The following is a 22,687-nucleotide window of genomic DNA, read 5'->3' as shown; positions in this document are numbered from 1 at the left end:
TGGTATATCAAGCTTAATGTCCAAGTTTGCAGACGATACAAAGGTTGGCAGGGTTGTTAAGGACACTACTGAAGCTATGCTGCTGCAACAGGATCTGGAAAGGTTGAGCAGATGGGCTGAGAGGTGGCAAATGAAGTTTAACATTGACAGATGTAAAGTACTGCATATGGGAAACAGCAACCCAAGAGCAACGTATCAACTCTGTGGTACTAACACTGACAGTGGTAGAGAATGAAAAGGACCTGGGGGTAACTGTGCAGGCAGATATGAAGTTCTCTGAGCAGTGCAGATGGGCTGCAAGAGTAGCTCATTGTGTCTTGTCAGTGATATACAGGAATTTTTCTAGCAGGGATAAGGAGGTGATTATTCCCTTGTATAAGGCAATGGTCAGGCCACACCTTGAGTACTGTATACAGGTCTGGAGGCCTCATTTCAAGAAGGATGTAGAGCTACTGGAACGACTACAGAGAAGGGCAACAAGATTAGTGAATGGAACAAAGGGTTACTCTTATGAAGAAAGGCTTAAGTTTTGCAAATTACAGTGTCTGGAGACTAGGCACCGGCGAGGTGATCTGATAGAGGTGTATAAAGCCTTGAATGGTTTGAGCATGCTCAGTGCCAATGGGATTCTTCTTCTTGCTCAGAATAATCACCTGAGAGGGCATAAATTCAGATTGAGGAAAGACAGATGTAGGATAGATGTGCAGAAATTTGCCTTTAGCCAGCGGGTAGTTGGTTGGTGGAACAGACTTCCATCCCTTGTTATGGAAGTTGATAGCCTAAATAAATTTAAGGCTCAGCTGGACAGGTATTTCGAATGAACAGAGGGTTGAAATGGAAGTGGTTTTTTTTTTTTTTTTTGGTTTTTTTTGGCTGATGCTGCGTAAGCTTGCTTTCTTGCATCATATGCCTCTACTAATGCTAAAACATAGTCATCAGACAAAATGACACATATTTGCCACTTCTCATTATACTTCCACAAGCCAGTTTTTTCAGTGCAGTTAAGAAGAAATCTGAGAGTGCAAGGTTGGAGGAATAAGCAGGAGATGGCAATACTTCAAACCCATATTTGTGGCACACCTCATTGCAGCATGTGAGGAATGCATAGTGGCATTATTGTGGAGCAAGTACACACCTTTTGACAGCTTTTTCAGTATTTTTTCTTTCATAGCAGCACATAGCTTTATGAAGAGGTTGGAATAATAATACAGGCATACCTCGGTTAACGTTACCTCTGATAACGAAGCCTCGATATAACGAAGTCCGCAATTTCAAGCCCCATTTAACATAAAAAAATATTCCATTTTTGTTTAATCACCTTAAATCTAAACAAACTGAAGAAATTACGGAAACATTTGGGGCTTCTCGTGGTTGGTTCGAGAAATTTAAAAAACGGGCCAGGATTCATAGTGTAAAATTAACAGGAGAAACTGCAAGTGCAGATGTTGAAGCTGCAAATAAGTTTCCAGAAAAACTAAAGGAAACAATTAAACGTGAAAATTTTCCACCAAATTTGGTGTTATGTTGACGAAAGCGGTTTGTTCTGGAAACGGCTACCAACAAAAAGCTTCATTTCTATTGAAGAAAAATCAGCTGCTCGGTTCAAAGCAGCCAAAGACCGTTTAACGTTACTCTTTGGATCAAATGCCTCTGGCGATTATAAATTAAAATTGTTATTAGTTTACCATTCAGAAAATCCGAGGGCGTTAAAAGGTAACATAAAAATGAATTTACCTGTAATATGGAAAGCAAATAGAAAAGCGTGGGTTACCAAGGAGTTATTTACTGATTGGTTTGTTAACCACTTTTGTCCTGGAGTAAAACAGTACATATTGTCAAAAAAACAACTTTGAAGAAAAAGCTCTTGTTGTTAGACAATGCTCCGGGACATCCTACTGATCTTAACACGTTGGACACATGCATTCCTGTCAAAGTTGTGTTTCTTCCAGCAACCACAACTTCCCTGATTCAACCATTGGATCAGGGAGTAATAGCATCATTTAAAGCTTATTATCTGCGTCGAACTTTAAGCAATTTAACTGAACTAGAGGATAAAGAGGAAATGACAGTTAAAACTTTTTGGAAAAACTACACCATTAAAAACGCAAGAAAGCATTGATAGTTCTTGGAAAGAAGTCACTAAGAAATGCTTAAATGGAGTTTGGCGCAAAATATGGCCAGAAGTTGTACTAGAAGAAGAAAATAACATCCAAGAAATTAGAAATGAAGTTATCCAGATGGCTCAATCAATAGGTTTCGAAAATGTCGATGAAGAGGATGTTAGAAATTTATTGAATGTAGAAGATGATGGTTTTTCAGTGGAAGATTTAGAAAGCCTTGTTAGCAACGAAGACAAAGATAATGAATGCGAAGTTAAAGAAGTTCCTGCCGAAAAAGTGTTAACAACCAAAGATTTAAAAAGGTGCTTAAATGATATTGAAAACGTTTTAAATTTTTTTAGTGAAAATGATCCTGACTTAGGAAGACGTGTTATAGTTAAGCGATCAGTGTTAAATGCAATAACTCCGTATAGGCAATTATGAAAGAGAAAAAAAGCATAAACAATCGACTTTAACCTCATATTTTAAAATGTGATTTCACTTTGTATGTAAGTTGACTGTTTATTTAATAAAACTTTTCTTTGTTCGAAAAAAAGCTTTTCATTTTCTTTACGTAGGAACGTATCCCTATTCTGGCCATAGTATTTTTACCTCTGAAAACGAAGTTTCGCTTAACGAAGTAATTTCGTGGAACGCATCCTATTCGTTAATCGAGGTATGCCTGTACTTTGCCTTTGTAGTACAGCCCTTCTGAAGGTGCAATAATCTGTTAGTATTGTGCCATGCTGATCCCAGAAAACTGATAGCATCACCTTGCCAGTACTTGGTTGCACCTTTGCCTTTTTTTGGGGGGGGGGTAGTGATTCTGTATGCTTCTATTGTTTTGACATTTATTTAGTTTTAGGGTCATAGTGATAGATCCAGGTTTTTTATCTATAGTGACTAGCCATAAAAAATCCCTCTAGCTTTTCTTGGCATATCAACGTTTCGTGTGCACATTTGCACATTATGCCCTTTCCTTCTTCTGGTAAAGAGTCAGAAGTCAGGGAACCCATCTATTGGACACTTTACTTATATGAAACTATTGATGGATGATGTTCTTCACAGACCTTAGACTAATTTGGACCTCTGCAGCTGGTTCTTTGGCAATAATACATCGATCTTCCAGGATTAATGCCTCAATTTTTGCAATGCTTTCTTCTGTTACAGCAGTTGCTCGAAGTCCTGGGATTTCATCATTCACTAAGATTCTTCCACATTTGAATTGTGTATGCCAATGTGCAACAACACTAACCTGGGCAATCTTCTCCATAAACAGTGACCATTTCTTCAAGGACTGTTTTGGGTGATAAATAAATAAAATAAAAAATACAAAAAAATCTTGAGCTAATCCTGTAAGTGTAGCACATAGCTACACTTACAGCATCACCTTTCCCTATTTACCAGTTACCAACTACTTTTGGATTTTTGTAGAAGTTTTCAAAGAACACTGTATCTGCTGAACAGCCTATAAACATCACAGAAAAATGAGGATACATCGAATCCAAATGAACCTAGTCACTCCTATTTGTAAGGCAATGTGTGCATATAGTGTGACCCTGTTTTTTGTCCTCTGAGTCACTTCTAGATATGACACTCAGGATAAAGACAAATCCTGATATATTATATATTTTTTTTATTTAATCTACTTTTGCCTTATGTTGTTTATGTATATCAGCAAAATAAAATAGCTTTATGGAATTGCAAAAGACATTTATTAATTTTAATTTTACAGATGCTAGCAGAGAAAAGGAATTACGGAGTACATTGAAATCAGAAGTTCAAAGGTAATTGCAAATTCTGTTTGAAGTTGACATACTTTTAGATTTTACTTAATTTTTGAAATTGAATTCATTCTTTAAGAATGACTTCTCTAGGTTTCCTATCATTCAGTCTGGAATTCTTCAGAATGCATACAATATGCAAGTGAAAAATGCAGATGATGAGATGAGGTGAGGTGGGTTAGATTGAAGGTAATTTGCAACTTTTTTTGGGTGCTTGGTTTTAGAAAGAACATGTAACAAATTTCAGAATGATATGAGCTGAGAAGTGAAGATTAGCCATAAAAATTTATTGTTTTTAATTTAGAAAGGAAAATAGAACATATATCTGGCTTTTCTATTTCCATAGAGGACTCGAACTTTTACTTAAACTATTATGAGCCGTGGCAATAAAGTAACCGGACTGGTTCAATAAAAAGAACAAAGTGAAGGAGCTTAAAAATGGTTTTATTTATATTCAAAGTAATCGCCACACAATTGAATACACTTATAACACCATTCTAAAAGTTTCTGAAAAGAGTCAGCAAAGGCATTCAAAAAGAATGTTCAGTTTGGCAGTTGCATTTTTCTTTATGTCCTCAACGTCCAAATCTCTTTCCTTTCTTTGAGGGCGGTTTTTGCCTTGTGAAAGAGAAAGAAGTCCACTGTTGCTAGATTGGAACAGCAGGGTGTATGATTGATCTGCCATGTTTCATCAGAAATGTCTTCAGAAGTGCAGAATTACCGGAGACATTGTTGAGGAAACAAAAACCAGCAGCCTTTATTTCGAAATTTCAGCCTTACCTGAGAAATGCACTTCAGTAATTTTTGAAGCACCTGTACATAGAATGTAGCATTGACTCTCTCTCCTTCGAGTAAAAATTCTCTGTGCATTACATCCTGTTTGTTGAAAAACGTGATCAGCTTTGTCTTGATCTTGGACTTCTGTAAACAAAACTTTTTGGAGCTTGGTGACAGGTTGTATAGTTTTTGTGTCAGCATACAGGCTCGAACCCTCAACCTCCTTACTTGTGGCTGCACATGCTAACTCTGGACCACATCCAGTGATTACATATTGTTTATTTACTGTAAAAATAAATGCATTATTTATTATAACTAATAAAGTAACTTCTATTCAATATAATTTGGACTCTAAAATACTCATCTGATATTTGGCATTTCCAGCATATAATTTTTAATAATTTTGTTTAAAATCAAAGCAAAAAAAATAAATAAATAAAAAAAAAAATACTGAAAAGACTCATTTATTTTTACAGGAATATATCAAAAGATACTGTGATAATTCTGGATTCATCCAATTATATAAAAGGTAAGTTTAGGGCTTTTCAAAACTATATGGTTATTACCTGTTGGTGTGAAATTCTGTAACATTAGTATTGTCATGGGAATTTAAAAAAAAAAAAAGCATCTTAAAATACTTTTAGCAGTTTTTAATATTTCTCATTGAACTATTTTTTTCCAGCAGCAATGCTATTTATTACATAATATTAAGTGCCAAATTTTTCACATTCCACATTTCACATGCTTATAATGCTACCAAATGTGAATATTTCCAAATAATTATTTTTTTTTTACTGATTGTTAATAATTATGAATATGAAACTATTCTTCATTTGATGAAACTTCAAACATCATTTAAACTTTCACTTACATAGAGGATTTTGTTAAATGTCCACTCGTGAGCAAACATTATGACCCCCCCCCCCCAATCTCCACAAGTGAATGCATCCCACATCACCTAGGGGCGATGTTACCAACCGGCACAGCATATATAGTGATGGCTTGGGTAGTGCGTGTCAGTTTGTCAGTACAAAGCCAGTGCAGTGGGAAAGGGAAGGATGTGACGGACTTTGAATGGAGAATGATTTGTGATGCTAAGAGGGCTGGGTCAGCATCTCAGCAACTGCAGGTATGGTCAGCTGTTCAAGGGTCACTGTAATGAATATATGGTTGGAATGGTCTGAAGAGAGGCACACAAATCACTGTTGACTTCAATGAGGGAGGTGCCAGAAATGTCTCCACCAAGGCCATCAGGCCATCATTAGCTGCAGTAGGTTATGGGAGTCGCTGACCCACCAGAGTCCCATTGCTAACACCATGACACAGGACTCTATGCCTCAGATGGGTGGAAGAACATCAGCCCTGGACCTTGGATGATCGGAGACGGGTCCTGTTTCCAGTTATCTCAAGCAGATGGGAGGGTACATATGTGGCAGAAACTGCACAAAGCTATGCACCCATAATGTCAACAAGGAACTGTTCAAGAGCAAGTGGACAGTCAGTAATGGTTTTAGGCGAGTTCAACTGGTACGTCTAGATGCATCTCTGAATGGTCCAGGTTACATGGATCCATCCTTGCAGACCATCTGCATTCCTTCATAGTCATCGTGCACCCACAGGGCAAAAGACTCTTCCAGCATAATAGTGTGCCTACCCGCAAAGCCGTGGTGACTAGAACATGGTTTGAAGAGCATTCCACAGATTTTACCACCATGGAATGGCCTCCCTGTTCACCAGATATGAATCCTGTGGAGCATCTTTGGGATGCTGTGAAAAGGTCTGTTTGAACTTTGGATCCTCCACCCAGGAATGTGACGAAATTATGGACAGCGGTGCAGCAAGCATGGATGGAAATACCTGTGGTCACTTTTGTGAACAAGTGGACTCAATGCCTCGCTGTGTCGCTACCATTATCAGGGTGAAAGGTGGGCTATCCGGGTTTCTGTCCACTCAGTGCACTATTAATTATGACTATTTAAAAAATAAAAGGAAATTTTCTAGTAGCAACGTTTGGTCTATAATTTCCAATTTCTGATTTATCTCCTTTCTTATGCAGCAAAACTATGGTTGCATTATTCCACTGCTTAGGCATCACACCTTTTCTAATACACTTTGTGAAGAGCCTTGCCAGTTTTTGTGTTATGTCTCTTCCTCCCAATTTTAACAACTCTACAATAACTTCATCTTCCCCGGGGCTTTCTGATACTTCATTTTCTTCAATGCATGTTCTACCTCATCAGGAAGAATATAGGGTATGTCGTATGTGTTGCTAATTTGCGATCCATCTTCCCTACTGCTGGCATCATTCCCTCGCTTCCTGTATAATTATCTATAGTAGTTTTCTGCTATTTGAATTATGCCTTTTCTGCTGTTTATAAGTGCACTATCGTTATTCTTCAGTTTCAGTAGTCTTTTTGTATTACTGCTCATGGCTGCTGATTTGAATCCTTTGTTTTCCCTTAATGCTTGTTCTACTTTTCTTGTGTTAAATCTTCTTATGTCCTCTCTGAGTCTCTTTCTAATCGCTTTGCATGACTAAGTATACTTAATTTTCTCCTTGTCAGTGTTTATCTTGCTCTTCATTTTTCGCCTTTGGTTCATCATAACAAGTGTTTCTTGACTAATTTTTTCTTCTTTGGATTTCTTTTTCCCTATAGGTTTCTTGGGCTTTATCACTTTCAGAAAGTTGTAATATTCTTCGTCGATATCTTGGTCCTGAGCAGTCTGCAGAAGCTCAAACTTGTTCTTAAGTTCCAGTACATACTGCTTTTTCTCCTCTTCCGTTATCTCAAAGACCTTTGTATGATTTACTCGAGTCAGTTTTTTCCTTTCCTACCTCTATATCAAGTGTACATCTTACCATTCTGTGATCACTTCCAACATTTACCTTATTCAGGACGGTAACATCATTCACGATATATCTTCTGTTAGTGAGGATGAAGTTGATTTCATTAGTTGTTAATCCATTTGGATTCTTCCACGTCCACTTTCTCTTCACCCTTTTCTTGAAAAAAGTGTTCCTTACTGACAATCCTTGAGATTCTGCAAATTCTACAAATCTTTCGCCTCTTTCATTTCTTTCACCAATTCCAAAATTTCCTATAGTTCCCCTTTCTGCGCTGTTTTATCTTTTTCCAACCTTAGCATTGAAGTCCCCAATAATATAATAGTGTAGTGGATTTTCTGCTCATCTAGAAGATTCTCAATTTCGGTGTACATTTCTTCAACCTCTTCATCATCATGGCTCTATGTTGGTGCATAAATCATTATAATCTTTAGCTTGTACCTCTTAGAAATCTTGAGTATTAGTCTTGACACCCTTGGTGATGTACTTTTGAATTCCAAAATGTTGGGTTTAAAATCTTTATGGACCAGAAACCCAACTCCACCTTCACTCCTTTCACTGTTTCCATTGGTGTACAGCAGATTTCCCCTTGATAAACTTGTAAGTGATTCGTTTCTTCTTCTTGTTTCAGCCAAACAAATGATATTCCAATTCACATTTTCTAATACCTTTTCCAGCTCTAATATCCTGTCTTCACCGATGAGCGATCTTACGTTATAACAGGCCAATTTCAGTTTCCGTGCATGGCAGCCTGGTCGTACCCAGAGATTCTTAGCAACCTCCGCTTCCACTCTGATCCTCTCACTGCCATAAGAGGGAGAGTGAAAGCCCCTGAGGACTGAGGGCCATTTGTTTTGTAGTGCTGTCATATGCTGGAGGGTTTGGTCTTTTTCTCTTCACGCTGACCAGGCATCTTGAATTAAACTAACAGGTCTGTAATTACTCGTGTCACCCTTTGATCCCCTTTGTGAATCTGGGATACATTTGCACATCTCCAGTCTGTGGAAACCACCTCTGAGTCCAAGGATGTTCTCATAATTATGGCTAAGTGTTTGTTTACTTCTTTTTACTTTGTTTACTTTTGTGACTTGATTACAGACTAGATTATACATACCATAGTCTTTTGTGTCACCTGATAATTTATAAGCATCCCACTCATTTTTCTTCTCTGCCACAAGTCTCATTAGTTCATCTGACATCCATTTAGGTCTAAATCTTGAACAGTATTTCTTAGTTGGTATGAAAAGCTTAGTGGCTTCCAATATTAATTCCTTGAATGCTTCCTATTTAAAATTTGCTGTTGGTAACATCATCAGTTGGTCCAACTGTATAGAATTTAAAAACTGTCTGAGACCACTGTAATCACCTTTACGAAAGCAAAAACCCTTTCCTTTACCTCTGATGGTAGTTACATCTTTAAGTAAATCCACATCAGTACACTGTGATCACTGCCACGTAATGATTCCTTTATCTGCAAATTCTTAATGCATGAATAATCACTGCTGATAATCAGATCAAGAGTATTACTCCCTCTTGTTGCCTCTCAAACATGCTGCTGTAGAAAGCAATCATCCATGGGAGAAGACAGAGAGTGGTAATCAATGGACACTGCTCATCGTGGACTGATGTTATTAGTGGAGTCCCTCAGGGCTCAGTGTTGGGTCCATTATTGTTTTCTGTATTTATAAATGATAGTGATGATGGTATATCGGGCTTAATGTCCAAGTTTGCAGACGATACAAAGGTTGGCAGGGTTGTCAAGGACACTACTGACACTATGCTGCTGCAACAGGATCTGGAAAGGTTGAGCAGATGGGCTGAGAGGTGGCAAATGAAGTTTAACATTGACAAATGTAAAGTACTACACATGGGAAACAGCAACCCCAGAGCAACGTATCAACTCTGTGGTACTACACTGACAGTGGTAGAGAATGAAAGGGACTTGGGGGTGGTTGTGCAGGCAGATATGAAGTTCTCTGAGCAGTGCAGACGGGCTGCAAGAGTAGCTCATGGAGTATTGTCAATGATATACAGGAATTTTTCCAGCAGGGATAAGGAGGTGATTATTCCATTGTATAAGGCGATGGTCAGGCCACACCTAGAGTACTGTATACAGGTCTGGAGGCCTCATTTCAAGAAGGATGTAGAGCTGCTGGAACGAGTACAGAGAAGGGCAACAAGATTAGTGAATGGAACAAAGGGGTGCTCTTACGAAGAAAGGCTTAAGTTTTGCAAATTACAGTGTCTGGAGACTAGGCACCAGCGAGGTGATCTGATAGAGGTGTATAAAGCCTTGAATGGTTTAAGCATGCTCAATGCTGATGGGATTCTTCCTCTAGCTCAGAAAAATCACCTGAGAGGGCATAAATTCAAATTGAGGAAAGACAGATGTAGGATAGACGTGCGGAAATTTGCCTTTAGCCAGCGGGTGGTTGGTTGGTGGAACAGACTTCCATCCCTTGTGGTGGAGGTTGATAGCCTAAATAAGTTTAAGGCTCAGCTGGACAGGTATTTTGAACGAACAGAGGGGTGAAGTGGAAGTGGTTTTTTTTTTTTTTTTTTTTTTTTTTGGCTGATGCTGCATAAGCTTGCTTTCTTGCATCAAATGCCTCTACTAATGCTAAATGCTATTACTCCCTCTTGTTGCCTCTGAAACATGCTGCTGTAGAAAGCAATCATCCATGAATCCACAAAAGTCTTGCTAGTGTGCGAATTATCAACTCACAAGTTCCAGTCAATGGGAAGTTAAAACCTCCCATTATGAGTCATTCTGCTTTACTACCCCACTCTATTTGCTGTATAGTTGTTCATTGTACTCGTCAGAGTCATGAGGCCTATAACACACTCCTACCCTCAGTTTTGCTTTCCCAGTGCTTATGTCACACCTTACTGGCTTAGCATTGCACTGATCAGCAGTGTCAACTGGATGCACTGCTTTAGATTTTGTGTTTCTTAACTAACAGCATAACCCCTCATCCTTTCCTATCCTGTCTATCCTTTCTGTACACATTGTACTCCCCAAATTTCAGTTCTGCATTCCTTGTATCTGTGTGTCACCAAGTCTCTGATATCCCAACAATATTGCCATCTGCAGACATTTATGTTAAATGATGTCTTTACCAGTGCTTCAAATTCATCAAATTTATTTACTATACTCCTAGCATTGGCGTACATGCAAGTATAGATGCACTTGTTCTTACTCTTATTTGCCCTAACACAGTCCATGTATTTACTTTTTTTCATGACGACTCCCAGCAGCTCTTGAAATCACCAGCAACTTGCCTTCCAGGCTGCTGCTCATTCCAATAGAAGCAGTGTAAGAATCACTTCCACCTCTGCTGCGGCTACCCTGTTAACAAGCACCACGCTGAGAAAAATTCTATCCTATGAGCCTTGCACAATCTCGCCAGGGCCGAATTGATTGATAAGGCAGAATTGCAGACACTCAAATTTAACTCTACCTCACAACTTTTTTTTTTTTTTTTTTTTCAATGTTGACCTGCACTTGTTAAGTAATTCTGCAGACCTCCTACTCTTAATGTCATTAGTGCCAACATGTACAACAATATCACCTTTTGTACCCTTAAAAGATGATATTTGCTCTACAACATCATCAACTTTTGCCCCTGGCTGACATATCTTGGTCCTGTTCTGCCTGTTGTCTTTTTTTGCACAATATATTTCCTGTTTCCTTGACAAATAGAGTTACCGATAACAACTAGTTCCTATGGGACCAGCGCATTCTGCCTTGGGGATTGACACTGTGTTGCCTGATGATCAAGTGCAAACTCTGATGTGGGCAGTGAGGGCTTGATGGGCCTCCCCAGTTTAAATCCTTTGAGGGCATCCGCCTTGTTCTTCAAGCTCTCATAAAGGCCCGTAACAATGATGGGTTGGCGTCTAACTTCCTCACACTCCTTACATCAAGCACGTTATTTAGTCTTTAACTGTGTCTAAATTTCCTCTATCCCCATGACCAATGATGTTACAAAATGAAGCATATCTGCTAACAGGTATGTCTTTATAGATTTATTGGTAAATTCCCAGCTATGATTCCTTTCTGCATGATATTGCAAGCATTTGCATGTAAAATACTGAATCCCCTTCTGTATGGTAATTAATTTTCAGATTAAAAGTATTTAAATTCATAAATTGCATTTAAATGTGATTGTAATAGTTCCTATAATGGTTTTGTATACTTAATAGGTTATCGTTACGAGCTGTACTGTCTAGTGAAATCATGTAAAACAACACATTGTGTGGTAAGTAATTTTTATATAGTTAGTAGATATCTTCTTTGGATATTTATGAGAAATACTTTTTATGTGCCTCTTCTTTCCAACAGTTAATTTCCTTAGCTTTTGTCCCAGCCAGCAATGATTGGAATGATTTACATGTTAATATGCTTTCTATTGCCATCTGCAGATAAACTGTGGAATCTTAACACCCATTCTTATTTGTATTTTTCATCATGATAAGTTCAGAAGACTATTAGTATTTGTTGCATGGTTCAAGGATGCCCTGGGCTTTTTCTGTATGAGCAAAATGAATTAAAAAATAACCTCCTTATGTATTCCACTCATTGTTTACATGCTGATCTAGCTGACCTTTGAGTTTTTCTAAACTGCCAGCCTCAACAACCCATAGAGATAATTTATTTCAATACAGTGGACCCCCACTTTACCATTGATTCACTATACAATCAAATCACTTTACAATGTATTCTCCCTAATAAAAGATCGCTCGCTATACGATATGTGCTAAGTGCCAGTCATTGTGATCACATTTGCGAATTGAATTTTAATTCTTTTAAACAGTGATTCTAATAAGCAAAAATAGGAGGAATATTATCCACATTTTATAAAAGTAAAGATCACAAATTTACACTTTATGACCTTACCAATTAACAAAATTAAATGATATGTTAAAATCGGAAGAATATTTTCCACAGGTTAGCAAAATAAAAATAAATTTACCCTTACATACATAGCTTAATTAATACATACTGTAATATGTACATACTAATAGTTGATATTTCTGTTCATTGACATTTTGGGGAGGTTGTAAAATTTAAAACAGTACAAAAGATAAGCAATCAATAACAAAGAACACAGTATGCACAAATTGCAACTAACATGATATGCACAAGTGAGATATGGAGTAACAAGTTTACGAAGCTTAAAAAGTAGGAATGAAGAGAAGATTCTGAAAATTTATTTATGTTTTTTATATGATTGAAGATTTCATGGAAGGGGAAACACATTTCAGCATTATAATATAAAAACCCACAGAATTCCAGCTATAGGTGTTATCACAAATGCAATAAGATCGAGTTTACTACGCAGTTAGTATAGTAGATTGCATTAACAGTAAACTGGAAACTGCAAATTGTTTTTATTGTTTTATGATAGTGACCTCCAGAAATGTGCTTTAGAAAAATATCAGAAAGGCATTCAAAATTGATTCTGGCAACCAAACGATGGAAGTTTATTTATAAAGTGGCTGTTCTACTAACCAGTGATCACGTTAACTGGAGCCTACTTATTTCACTTTATGATTGTCTCTGACTGGCCCACATGGTCCTTCCTCTCAGCCAATAGCAGTGTTTGTAAACATGTTGGCTGCTTGTTTTGTTTTTTCATCCTTTAGTTGAAGTGATTTGTTGTGTTGTGCTTTAATCATTATATTTTTTTAATCAATATGTATGATTTCCATTATAAAAATCACCTTTTAGAGAGATAAGTAGCTTAGGTATATAGCAAAAATTTCAACTTCCGAGGTCTTGGAACAAATTACCAAAAAACAAATGTATTATTGGGTTCACATTACGATATTTTCACGATATGATGGTGTCTCTGGAATGGATTAATATCATAAAGCTGGGGTCCATTGTACTTTACAACTCGCTGGCTAAAACAAAACTTCCTACAGTCCAGCCTGTACTACTTCTTTCACCCTCTGCTTTTTCTCTCCTAGTTCTAGCATCATTTATAACCTTGAAAATTTCACCTTGATTCATTTTACCATTCCTTCTCAGAGCCTTATATATCTTAGTGAGATCCTTTTGTAACCTGCATATTCAGAATTTTTCCTAATTTGGGGGTACTTTTTTGCTACTGTTTCCAAGCATATTAACTGTCTTTGGACCTTTTCAAAATGCTTGGTCTTTCTTTAGATGCGATCTTGGAGTACTTGGATGCAGTACTCCTAGTGTGGTCTCAACGTTGCATTATACAGTGGGATTATGACCACCCTGTCTGTACAAGCAAATGTCCTATAAATTATTGATAGGACACAATGGGCCCTCCTTGCTACCTGTTTATTCTACATGGAGAACCACCCATGTCTGCTTGGATGAAACCTCTCAAATGTCTCTCCTCCTCTGCTGTCTTTAATGCAACTCCTCTAAAGTGAAGTTTTGATACTTGTAAATAGAAAGAGGGTAGAGCCAAAATGGGATAGTAGCAAATTTTTCCTGTTGTTATATGACCAGATTAAGAATCATTCTGGATGTATGTTATCTCCTTCTTAAAATCATTTGTGCTTCTTTAAAACTCATCCCTTTAAAATTTCAGACTCCCCATAAGCTTCTTGTAATAATTCATAACTCAATGAAAGAAGCTGTGGAACTCACCACAGGCCAAACTTTTTAAATTTGGGAACCAGTTCTTTACCCAGAAAAGAGCCCTCACCATTGGTTCACTATAGTGAGGGTTCTTTGCCAGTTGGCGGGTAAACCCCCCACAACTGACAAACTCTTACATGGCTGATTTTGAACAGTCAGTGATTGCTGACCCCTTCCCCCTCCTTCAAATTGCAGCTCCAGTTTATTAGTGACTTTTTGTAGTTTGGGACCATGAAGGTGCTCTCTCTACCTTTTATAATCATATAAATACCACTAACATTTAACATTAAATTTGCCATGGAAAGTAGCATCAATAAGAAAACCCTCCTCCCCCCGCTTCCTGGGTGTCAAATTCAACCCAATCATCCACCTACAGTTAAATCAGGTATTATTAAGGATTTAGCCAATCTATTCTTAGGAACAACTTATATCCAGAGAGGCTGGTTATAACAGGGTATAAATAAAACAGTTGCTAATTTTTACAATTTCCTCTCCCACCAGACCAGCCCTAATTCATTTGATCATTCCACCTGGGCACTTTTCTTCAAATAAGTTGTATGATTAAAACTATATGCAATAAAATGGAATTTTCATTGATAAATAATCAATGAAAATTCTTTTCATTGATTATTTATCTTCTCTTTATCCTTAATTTAAAAAAAAATAATAATAAAAAAAAATACTTCAGATAATGCCCAGAAGCTACAGAATATGGGACTTCTGGCTACTTGATATTTTGTGCACTCCAGCACATCATGCATTCATTAGCATTAGCATTAGTAGAGGCATTTGATGCAAGAAAGCAAGCTTATGCAGCATCAGCCAAAAAAAAAAAAAAAAAAAACCCACTCCCACTTCACCCCTCTGTTCGTTCAAAATACCTGTCCAGCTGAGCCTTAAACTTATTTAGGCTATCAACTTCCACGACAAGGGATGGAAGTCTGTTCCACCAACCAACCACTCGCTGGCTAAAGGCAAATTTCCGCACGTCTATCCTACATCTGTCTTTCCTCAATTTGAATTTATGCCCTCTCAGGTGATTATTCTGAGCGAGAGGAAGAATCCCATCAGCATTGAGCATGCTCAAACCATTCAATGCTTTATACACCTCTATCAGATCACCTCGCTGGTGCCTAGTCTCCAGACACTGTAATTTGCAAATCTTAAGCCTTTCTTCGTAAGAGCACCCCTTTGTTCCATTCACTAATCTTGTTGCCCTTCTCTGTACTCGTTCCAGCAGCTCTACATCCTTCTTGAAATGAGGCCTCCAGGCCTGTATACAGTACTCTAGGTGTGGCCTGACCATTGCCTTATACAAGGGAATAATCACCTCCTTATCCCTGCTAGAAAAATTCCTATATATCATTGACAATACACCATGAGCTACTCTTGCAGCCCGTCTGCACTGCTCAGAGAACTTCATATCTGCCTGCACAACCACCCCCAGGTCCCTTTCATTCTCTACCACTGTCAGTGTAATACCACAGAGTTGATACGTTGCTCTGGGGTTGCTGTTTCCCATATGTAGTACTTTACATTTGTCAATGTTAAACTTCATTTGCCACCTCTCAGCCCATCTGCTCAACCTTTCCAGATCCTGTTGCAGCAGCATAGTGTCAGTAGTGTCCTTGACAACCCTGCCTACCTTTGTATCGTCTGCAAACTTCGACATTAAGCTTGATATACCATCATCAATATCATTTATGAATACAGAAAACAATAATGGACCCAACACTGAGCCCTGAGGGATTCCACTAATAACATTAGTCCACGACGAGCAGTGTCCATTGATTACCACTCTCTGTCTTCTCCCCCTCAGCCACCCCTTTACCCACAGCAGCAATTTGCCTCCAGTGTTACACTGCTCCAATTTGTGCAGCAGTCTTCCATGTGCAACAGTATCAAAAGCCTTTCTAAGATCCAAGTATATAATATCAAAGTTATTCCCTGCATCCAGTTCCTTTGTGACTGCATCATAGTATCCAATCAAATTGGTCAGGCAAGACTTCCCCTTAACAAAACCATGCTGTGTCCGAGCTATAACTGAAGTCTTGTCTAAATGATCCTGCAGTGCTTCTTTAACTAGTGCCTCCATTAATTTTCCTGGAACAGAAGTTAAACTCACAGGTCTATAATTGCTTGTGTCAGCTTTTGATCCTCCTTTGTGAATTGGGGTCACATTTGCACATCTCCAGTCTATGGGTACCTCCCCTGAGTCCAAGGAAGCTCTCATAATTATGGCTAAGGGTTTGCTTACTTCCTTTGCTGCCTCCTTTAATATAACTGGATAGATCCCATCCACCCCAGGTGCCTTTCTTGTGTTTATCTTCAACAATTTCTCCTCCACTTTACTCTCAGTTATTACAAGATTCTCTAGCTTACTGCTAGAGTTGAATACACCTCTGGCTTTCCCCTCGCTAAATAACTCTTCATGTGTGAATGTCGATGCAAAATATTCATTTAGTTTGTTAGCTACCTGAGCAGGATCATCAACAGTTGACCCATCGATATCAAGTGGACCAATCTGATTCATCCCCTTCCTTCTAGAGTTTACATAAGTAAAGAACTCTTTGCTGTTTTTCTTTGCATCCCTTGCCAAAGATTTCTCGTAATCTGCCTTCGCCTGCCTAACCTCCTTTGTAACTTGGTTACAGATCAACTTGTATCTATCATGTGTTAATTTGTATGTATCCCATGACCTCCAGAAATTCGCTTCTGATCGCAATTACAGGCGCTCGTTGGCCGAACCTGTTCCCCTTTTGTTTGGCCCCTGATATCGACTCATACTGATATCTCCATCTGCTATCTCCTATGAGGTGCATAACGGCACGTCGCAGGCAAATCGACGAACTGTCTTCACAAGAAAATGGAATACCGAACAATAATTTGGCACTGTGAAATTTTCTGACTTGTGTGAATATGCTTAAATATGTGCTTTGTACATATGAACGTGCACATACCTTGGTGCACAGTCTGCCTCACAACTATGTACATACTCATATCTATTGATGGCTAATGCTACGTTTTTAATTGTTATGTAATATTTTATACTGCACAAATTTTTATACTGTACATATTTTTATATTACCCTATATCATTGTCAAGCCCCTGGCCTCCTGGCTGTGGCGGGCACATTATTGTATCTTTACTGTACAATAAAGATTTTCTTCTGCATGTTTCTTCTCTGCCATATGCCTCATCAGTTCATCTGACATCCATTTAGGCCTAAACCTTGAACAATATTTCTTAGTTGGTATGTAAAGTCTAGTAGCTTCCAAGATAAGTTCTTTGAATGCTTCCCATTTTGCATTTACTGTTGGTAACATCATCAGTTGGTCCCACTGTATAGAATTTAAATACTGTCTCAGTCCATCGTAGTCGCCTTTACGAAAGCAATAACCCTTCCCTTTACCCCTAATGGTAGTTACCTCTTTGAGTAAATCCCACTTCAGCACACTGATCACTGCCACCTAGTGGTTCATTTATCTGCAGATTCTTAATGCATGAAGAATCACTGCTGATAATCAAATCAAGAGTATTCCTCCCTCTAGTTGCCTCCCGAACATGCTGATGTAGAAAACAATCATCCAATAAATCCACAAAAGCCTTGCTAGTGTGTGAGTGACCAGCCCACAAATTCCAGTCAATATCTGGGAAATTAAAATCTCCCATTATAATACTCTCTGATTTACTGGCCCACTCTATTTCCCTGTACAGTTTCTTATTATACTCATCAGAGTCATTAGGCCTATAGCACACTCCTACTCTCAATTTTGATCTCCCAATGCTTATGTCACACCAAACTGACTCGACACTGCACTGTCCAGCGATGTCCACTGGCTTCACTTCCTTGGATTTTATGTATTTCTTAACTAATAGCATAACCCCTCCTCCCTTCCTATCCAGTCTATCTTTTCTGTAGACGTACTCAAACATCATTGATGACAGAGACTTCACAACTTGGCCTTGCGATTCTCTCTACCTTTTAAACTCCGCTGACCTTCATTCCAATGCATAAAGAGAAAATTTATTTATTTATTTAAAGTTGCTTTAAGATATTTTTTTTTTTTGCTGATGTTTTGGGTAGAAACCCTGCTGTTCTTACCCAAGACCAACAAACTTGGATTTTAGCAGTTCTCACCACATAGCCTAAGGAGATAGGCTGTCACTCAGCCACAATGACATTGAGGAGCATCACATCCTGGATGGGTCTTGGGCAGAAAACTGTCATCATCCTAATACTATTAATAAAACTTGGAAACCATGTAATAATGCACATATCATTTCCTTTTTAGTAAAGGACAAAATATAAAAATTGCTTTAACCAGAATGAGTGCATTCTTCTGGAAGTTTCATTAAGCCTCTATTCAAGGAAAAATGCCAAAAAAGCAAAAAAATTTAACCCACCAAGGATGCTGCAGTGCAAGGAGTGGGAAGATCCCATTAAGATCTTTTCTTTCCCATTGGGTTCGTCTAGGAGATTTTGGTAAAGATGGTCTCTCTTCTAGGGAGCCTCAGTTATGACAGGCTCTCATAGATTCTCTGTTCCAGGGAGGGCAAATATATTGTATTTCTGAAGACTAAGTTGGTTCTCATTAAGGTCTGTTGGTTTCAATTTGTTCCAAATGCCAGACTGCTTAATTCCTACTGAGTTGCAAGAAGGTAAACCTAGCAAGAGATTTTATGCTAAGGGGAGAACTCAGTACCACTGCAAGACCAATAAGTTGACAAATTTCATGTTTCACCTTAACCAGCCTATTATGTCCTCTAAAATTTGACCATTTTTAGAAAACAAACATTCCTTTTAGGTCTGTAAAAGTTTTCTGAATGTGTCTTTATAAATCAAACTGTTTTTTTATATATATGAGGATGACTTGAAAAGATTATATATTTTTCAAATAGGTACACTGTAATGCATTGCCAGATGAGTGCTGGAAGTGGAATGTGGAACGTGATGAAGCTCTTCAATATAACAGAGAAATGTAAGTAGCTATTTTCAAATAGATAACTCATCTATTTAGATAGTGAGACTGTTGCAATAAAATAATTGTGAACTATTTTGTACCTTCAAAACAATTACTTTGGGCTTGTATACGCTGTTCCATATGTTTCTTCCAAGCGCTGAAACATTTCTGGAAGTCATCTTCTGTAAGCCCTTTTAACACTTTGATAATTTTTTTCTGATTTTGTCCTGAGTGGACTGAAAATAGGTTCCCTTAAGTATGCTTTTCAGTTTAAGGAAAAGAAAAATATCACAAGGGGCTAGGTCTAGTGAGCAGGATGCACATACACAGGGATTTGTTTTTGGCCAGAAACTGGTGAACAGAGAGCATGTTGTGTGTGGAAGCATTGTCTTGATGGAGCATCCAACCATCCTCCCACAATTTAGGTCTCTTCCTTCGAATTTTTTCATGCAGCAGTGTCAGAACTTCAGTGTTTGATTGACAGTCTGATTTGGTGGAACATATTCAGGCATAGTAATTCCTTTAATATCAAAAGAAACAAGAAGCATGATTTTCACTTTTGATTTTGACATTGCTTCTTTTTTTTTTTTTTTTTTTTTTGTCTGGAGGATTGTTTTGTCTTCCATTGCATTGACTGTTTTTTAGTTTCTGGGTAATAGCGGAACAGCTAACTTTCATCGCAAGTAATTACTGTACTCAGAATGTCTGGACTTCAATTTTTTTTTTTTTTTTTTTTTCAAAACATCTTCACTAATGTGGAGTCTTCTTATTCTTTGATCTTCATTCAAAATTTTTGGAACCATCTTGCTATACACACTTTTCTCATACCTAAAATTTGCCAACTGTTTCTTTGTCTGTGTTGAACTCTGATGCAACCGTTCTAATGCTTAAACAACGATAACTTCTAATCATTGTCCTTACCCAGTCCAAATTTTAAACAGTTTTCATGGATACTGGATGGACTGGACATTCATTGTCTTCCACATTCCCTCTTCCTTCTAAAAATCATTTATGGCATTCAAACATGCGAGTTCTTGACATAGTATCTTCCCCATAAACTTGATGTAACAACTCATAACTTTCAGTTGGTGTTTTCTTTAGTTTTGTTAAAATTTTGAAGTTGATTTGTTCAATTCTTATGTCTCCCATTTTTCCAGCAAACTGCAAAAACACAAGGTAATGAAAATGTGTCTTGCTGCAAAGCAAATGAGCACGTAGGAACACAACTTGTCAGACTAGTACAAAGGTTCAAGGTCAGCTGCTGCTTTGTTTCACAGGTGCTGCTTGGTGTGTAGTGTCTGCATGCACAGGCTCATTATTTAATAGCCACACTTTGTAGAATATGAATTTCTTTTTAGTATTTTATATTTATACATTTTATTCTTAAAAATGCATAAGTTATTAAAATTATGAATAAAATTTTATTTAAAGTTTTAATTTCATAATAGGTACGTAAAGTTGTGGTCCATTTTTTTTATTATGTTTTTGGATCTGGACTTGAAAAAATAAAATGCTTAAATAGCATGTGATCTAAACTTAGATTATATCCCCTCCCCCAGTCTTTCCTTATCCTGACTAACCAGAGCTTCTTTATAAATATGGCAGTAATTTTTTTTTTACACATAATTTGAATTTCTTTTGCTTTGACATCAGTAGCAGTGCCATCTCAAATATGAAGGGTTTTTTTTGTCACAGATTCAAATTTAATTCATTTCCTTCTGCTTCATGAAAAAATAATGAACTATGAAGATACGGTATTCACTTGTCAATCATCATACAATCCAATATGGGAAGTCAATAATACTATGCTCAGTACGAAGCTAAAAGATATTTCAAAATTTGGGTAAATACTGTTGATTCTTCCAAGTGGCCAAGAAATTTTTTCTGAACCAAATTACTTCTAGACAGCAGTAGTCAGAAAATTAGCAGGATGATTGTGATATAAATCACTCTGCACTTACTGATAAAAATATTTCATCTTCTTCTTTTGATGCAGTCTCCTATTGGAGGTTGGTGATCGCCACACTATACTTCTCTCTGTCTTTGGCGAGATGAAAAAGATCCTCAGCTGATCTGCCAGTCCAGTTGCAGATGTTTTTCAGCCAAGAAAGTTTCCTTGTCCCCACTTCTCTCTTTACCTTTATTTTCCCTTCTATTATTACTTGAAGCAAAGGCACCTCCGTAGCCAGGTGGGAAGGAGCAACAGTGCGTAGCACACACTTCTTGATTAGACCGGGGTTCGAGCCCATCACCACCAAATACGGAGGATGCGGAAAGGTCAGGGAATGACCACCGCATATCCCTGAGCAATATGGCCTTAGTTGCTAATGCTCCTAAATAAAAAAAAAAAAAAAAAACTTGAAGCAATTTATATTTCACATTTCTAAGGATGTGTCTCAGGTAGGCAGTTTTCTTTCTCTTCACTAAGCTGAACAATTCACATTTTCTTCCTGCTCTTTTGAAGACTTCAATGTTGGTGATTTTGTCTATCCAAGATATTTTTAGCATGCCTCTGTATATCCACATTTCATGCTTGATGTTTTTAGCATCCAAGTTTCAACTCCATATAATAGTATAGACCACACATAGCACCTAACGAATTTAAGTCTGATTGATAGATCTAGAGTTTTGTGACACAGGCATTGTTCTGTATTTTGTAAAGACATTTCTTGCAACCTCTATTCTTGCTTTTATTTCTGCTTCCAGATCTAAATCAGCATTTAGCCAACTACTGATGTATTTAAAATGAATCACTCTATCTATTGGAGCTCCATTCAGTAATAGCTGGACTTGGCTTACTGGTGATTTACTCAGTCATGTATATTTGGTCTTGTTGACATTGATTCTTAAACCCATATCATTACATTTGTTGTTAATACAGTCCAAAAGCAACTATAGCAACTGAAGCAACTATATTTTCTGCGAATACAGCAGCATCATCAGCGTATCATATGTTATTTATCAGTTGACCATTTATTTTAATTGCTTCTTTCCTTTCCCACAATGCATTTTGGAAAGTAACTTCAGAATAGATGTTAAATAGCATGGGCGAGAGAATACAACACTGCCTTACCCCTCTTTTTATATTGTTCTCATCCATTTCGGGGATGAACGAGGATCTCAACCAATTGTTAGGTAGTGTTCCATTTAGATACATTTTATTGAACATTTTGGTTAGATCTTTCAGAATTTCTTCATCTGGAAGTTTCAATAGTTAAATTGGGATTTTACTGGGCCAACTGCCTTGCCAGACTATGAAACTCCCAGAATATAAAAATATTTACATGTGAGGGGAAAAAAATTCTTTTCAAAATGATTTTAAATGTATTTGTTTGTTGCTGTTTTACCACAAAAAAAAAAAAAAGAAAAATAATCTAAGATAGACCATTTTTAGTATTAAAATTTTTTTTCAATTGACAATTCCAATGGTAACTTAGGTAATACACCAGATCAGTTGCTGAAACAGTGGTGTGTACCCTTAAGGATACATGAAAGAAGTGTAGTGTAAATCAACACAACTGAAATCTTAAGAAAAAATTGATAACAAAAATGCTAAAAGTGGTTATAAAAATACCTTCTGTATTATTTCCAGC

At 37.5% G+C, this 22,687-nt stretch overlaps 1 protein-coding gene across 1 annotated transcript in view; it reads left to right on the top strand.

Moving 5' to 3' along the window:
* Positions 1–22,687, top strand: part of LOC150082587 (protein KTI12 homolog) — a 51,529-nt gene that overhangs the window by 3,994 nt on the left and 24,848 nt on the right. The window contains exons 2-5 of the mRNA XM_090377847.1: positions 3,835–3,886; positions 5,137–5,189; positions 11,712–11,767; positions 19,033–19,112. Coding sequence (XP_090233973.1) covers positions 3,835–3,886; positions 5,137–5,189; positions 11,712–11,767; positions 19,033–19,112 — 241 coding nt within the window. The remainder of the gene's footprint in view (positions 1–3,834; positions 3,887–5,136; positions 5,190–11,711; positions 11,768–19,032; positions 19,113–22,687) is intronic.

The sequence above is a fragment of the Mastigoproctus giganteus genome, chromosome 7 (genome assembly GCF_048544385.1).
Source record: "Mastigoproctus giganteus isolate SK-2022 chromosome 7, ASM4854438v1, whole genome shotgun sequence".
NCBI lineage: Eukaryota > Metazoa > Arthropoda > Arachnida > Uropygi > Thelyphonidae > Mastigoproctus > Mastigoproctus giganteus.
Note: the sequence above shows the minus strand (reverse complement) of the source record. Positions and strands in the feature narration are given on the sequence as shown.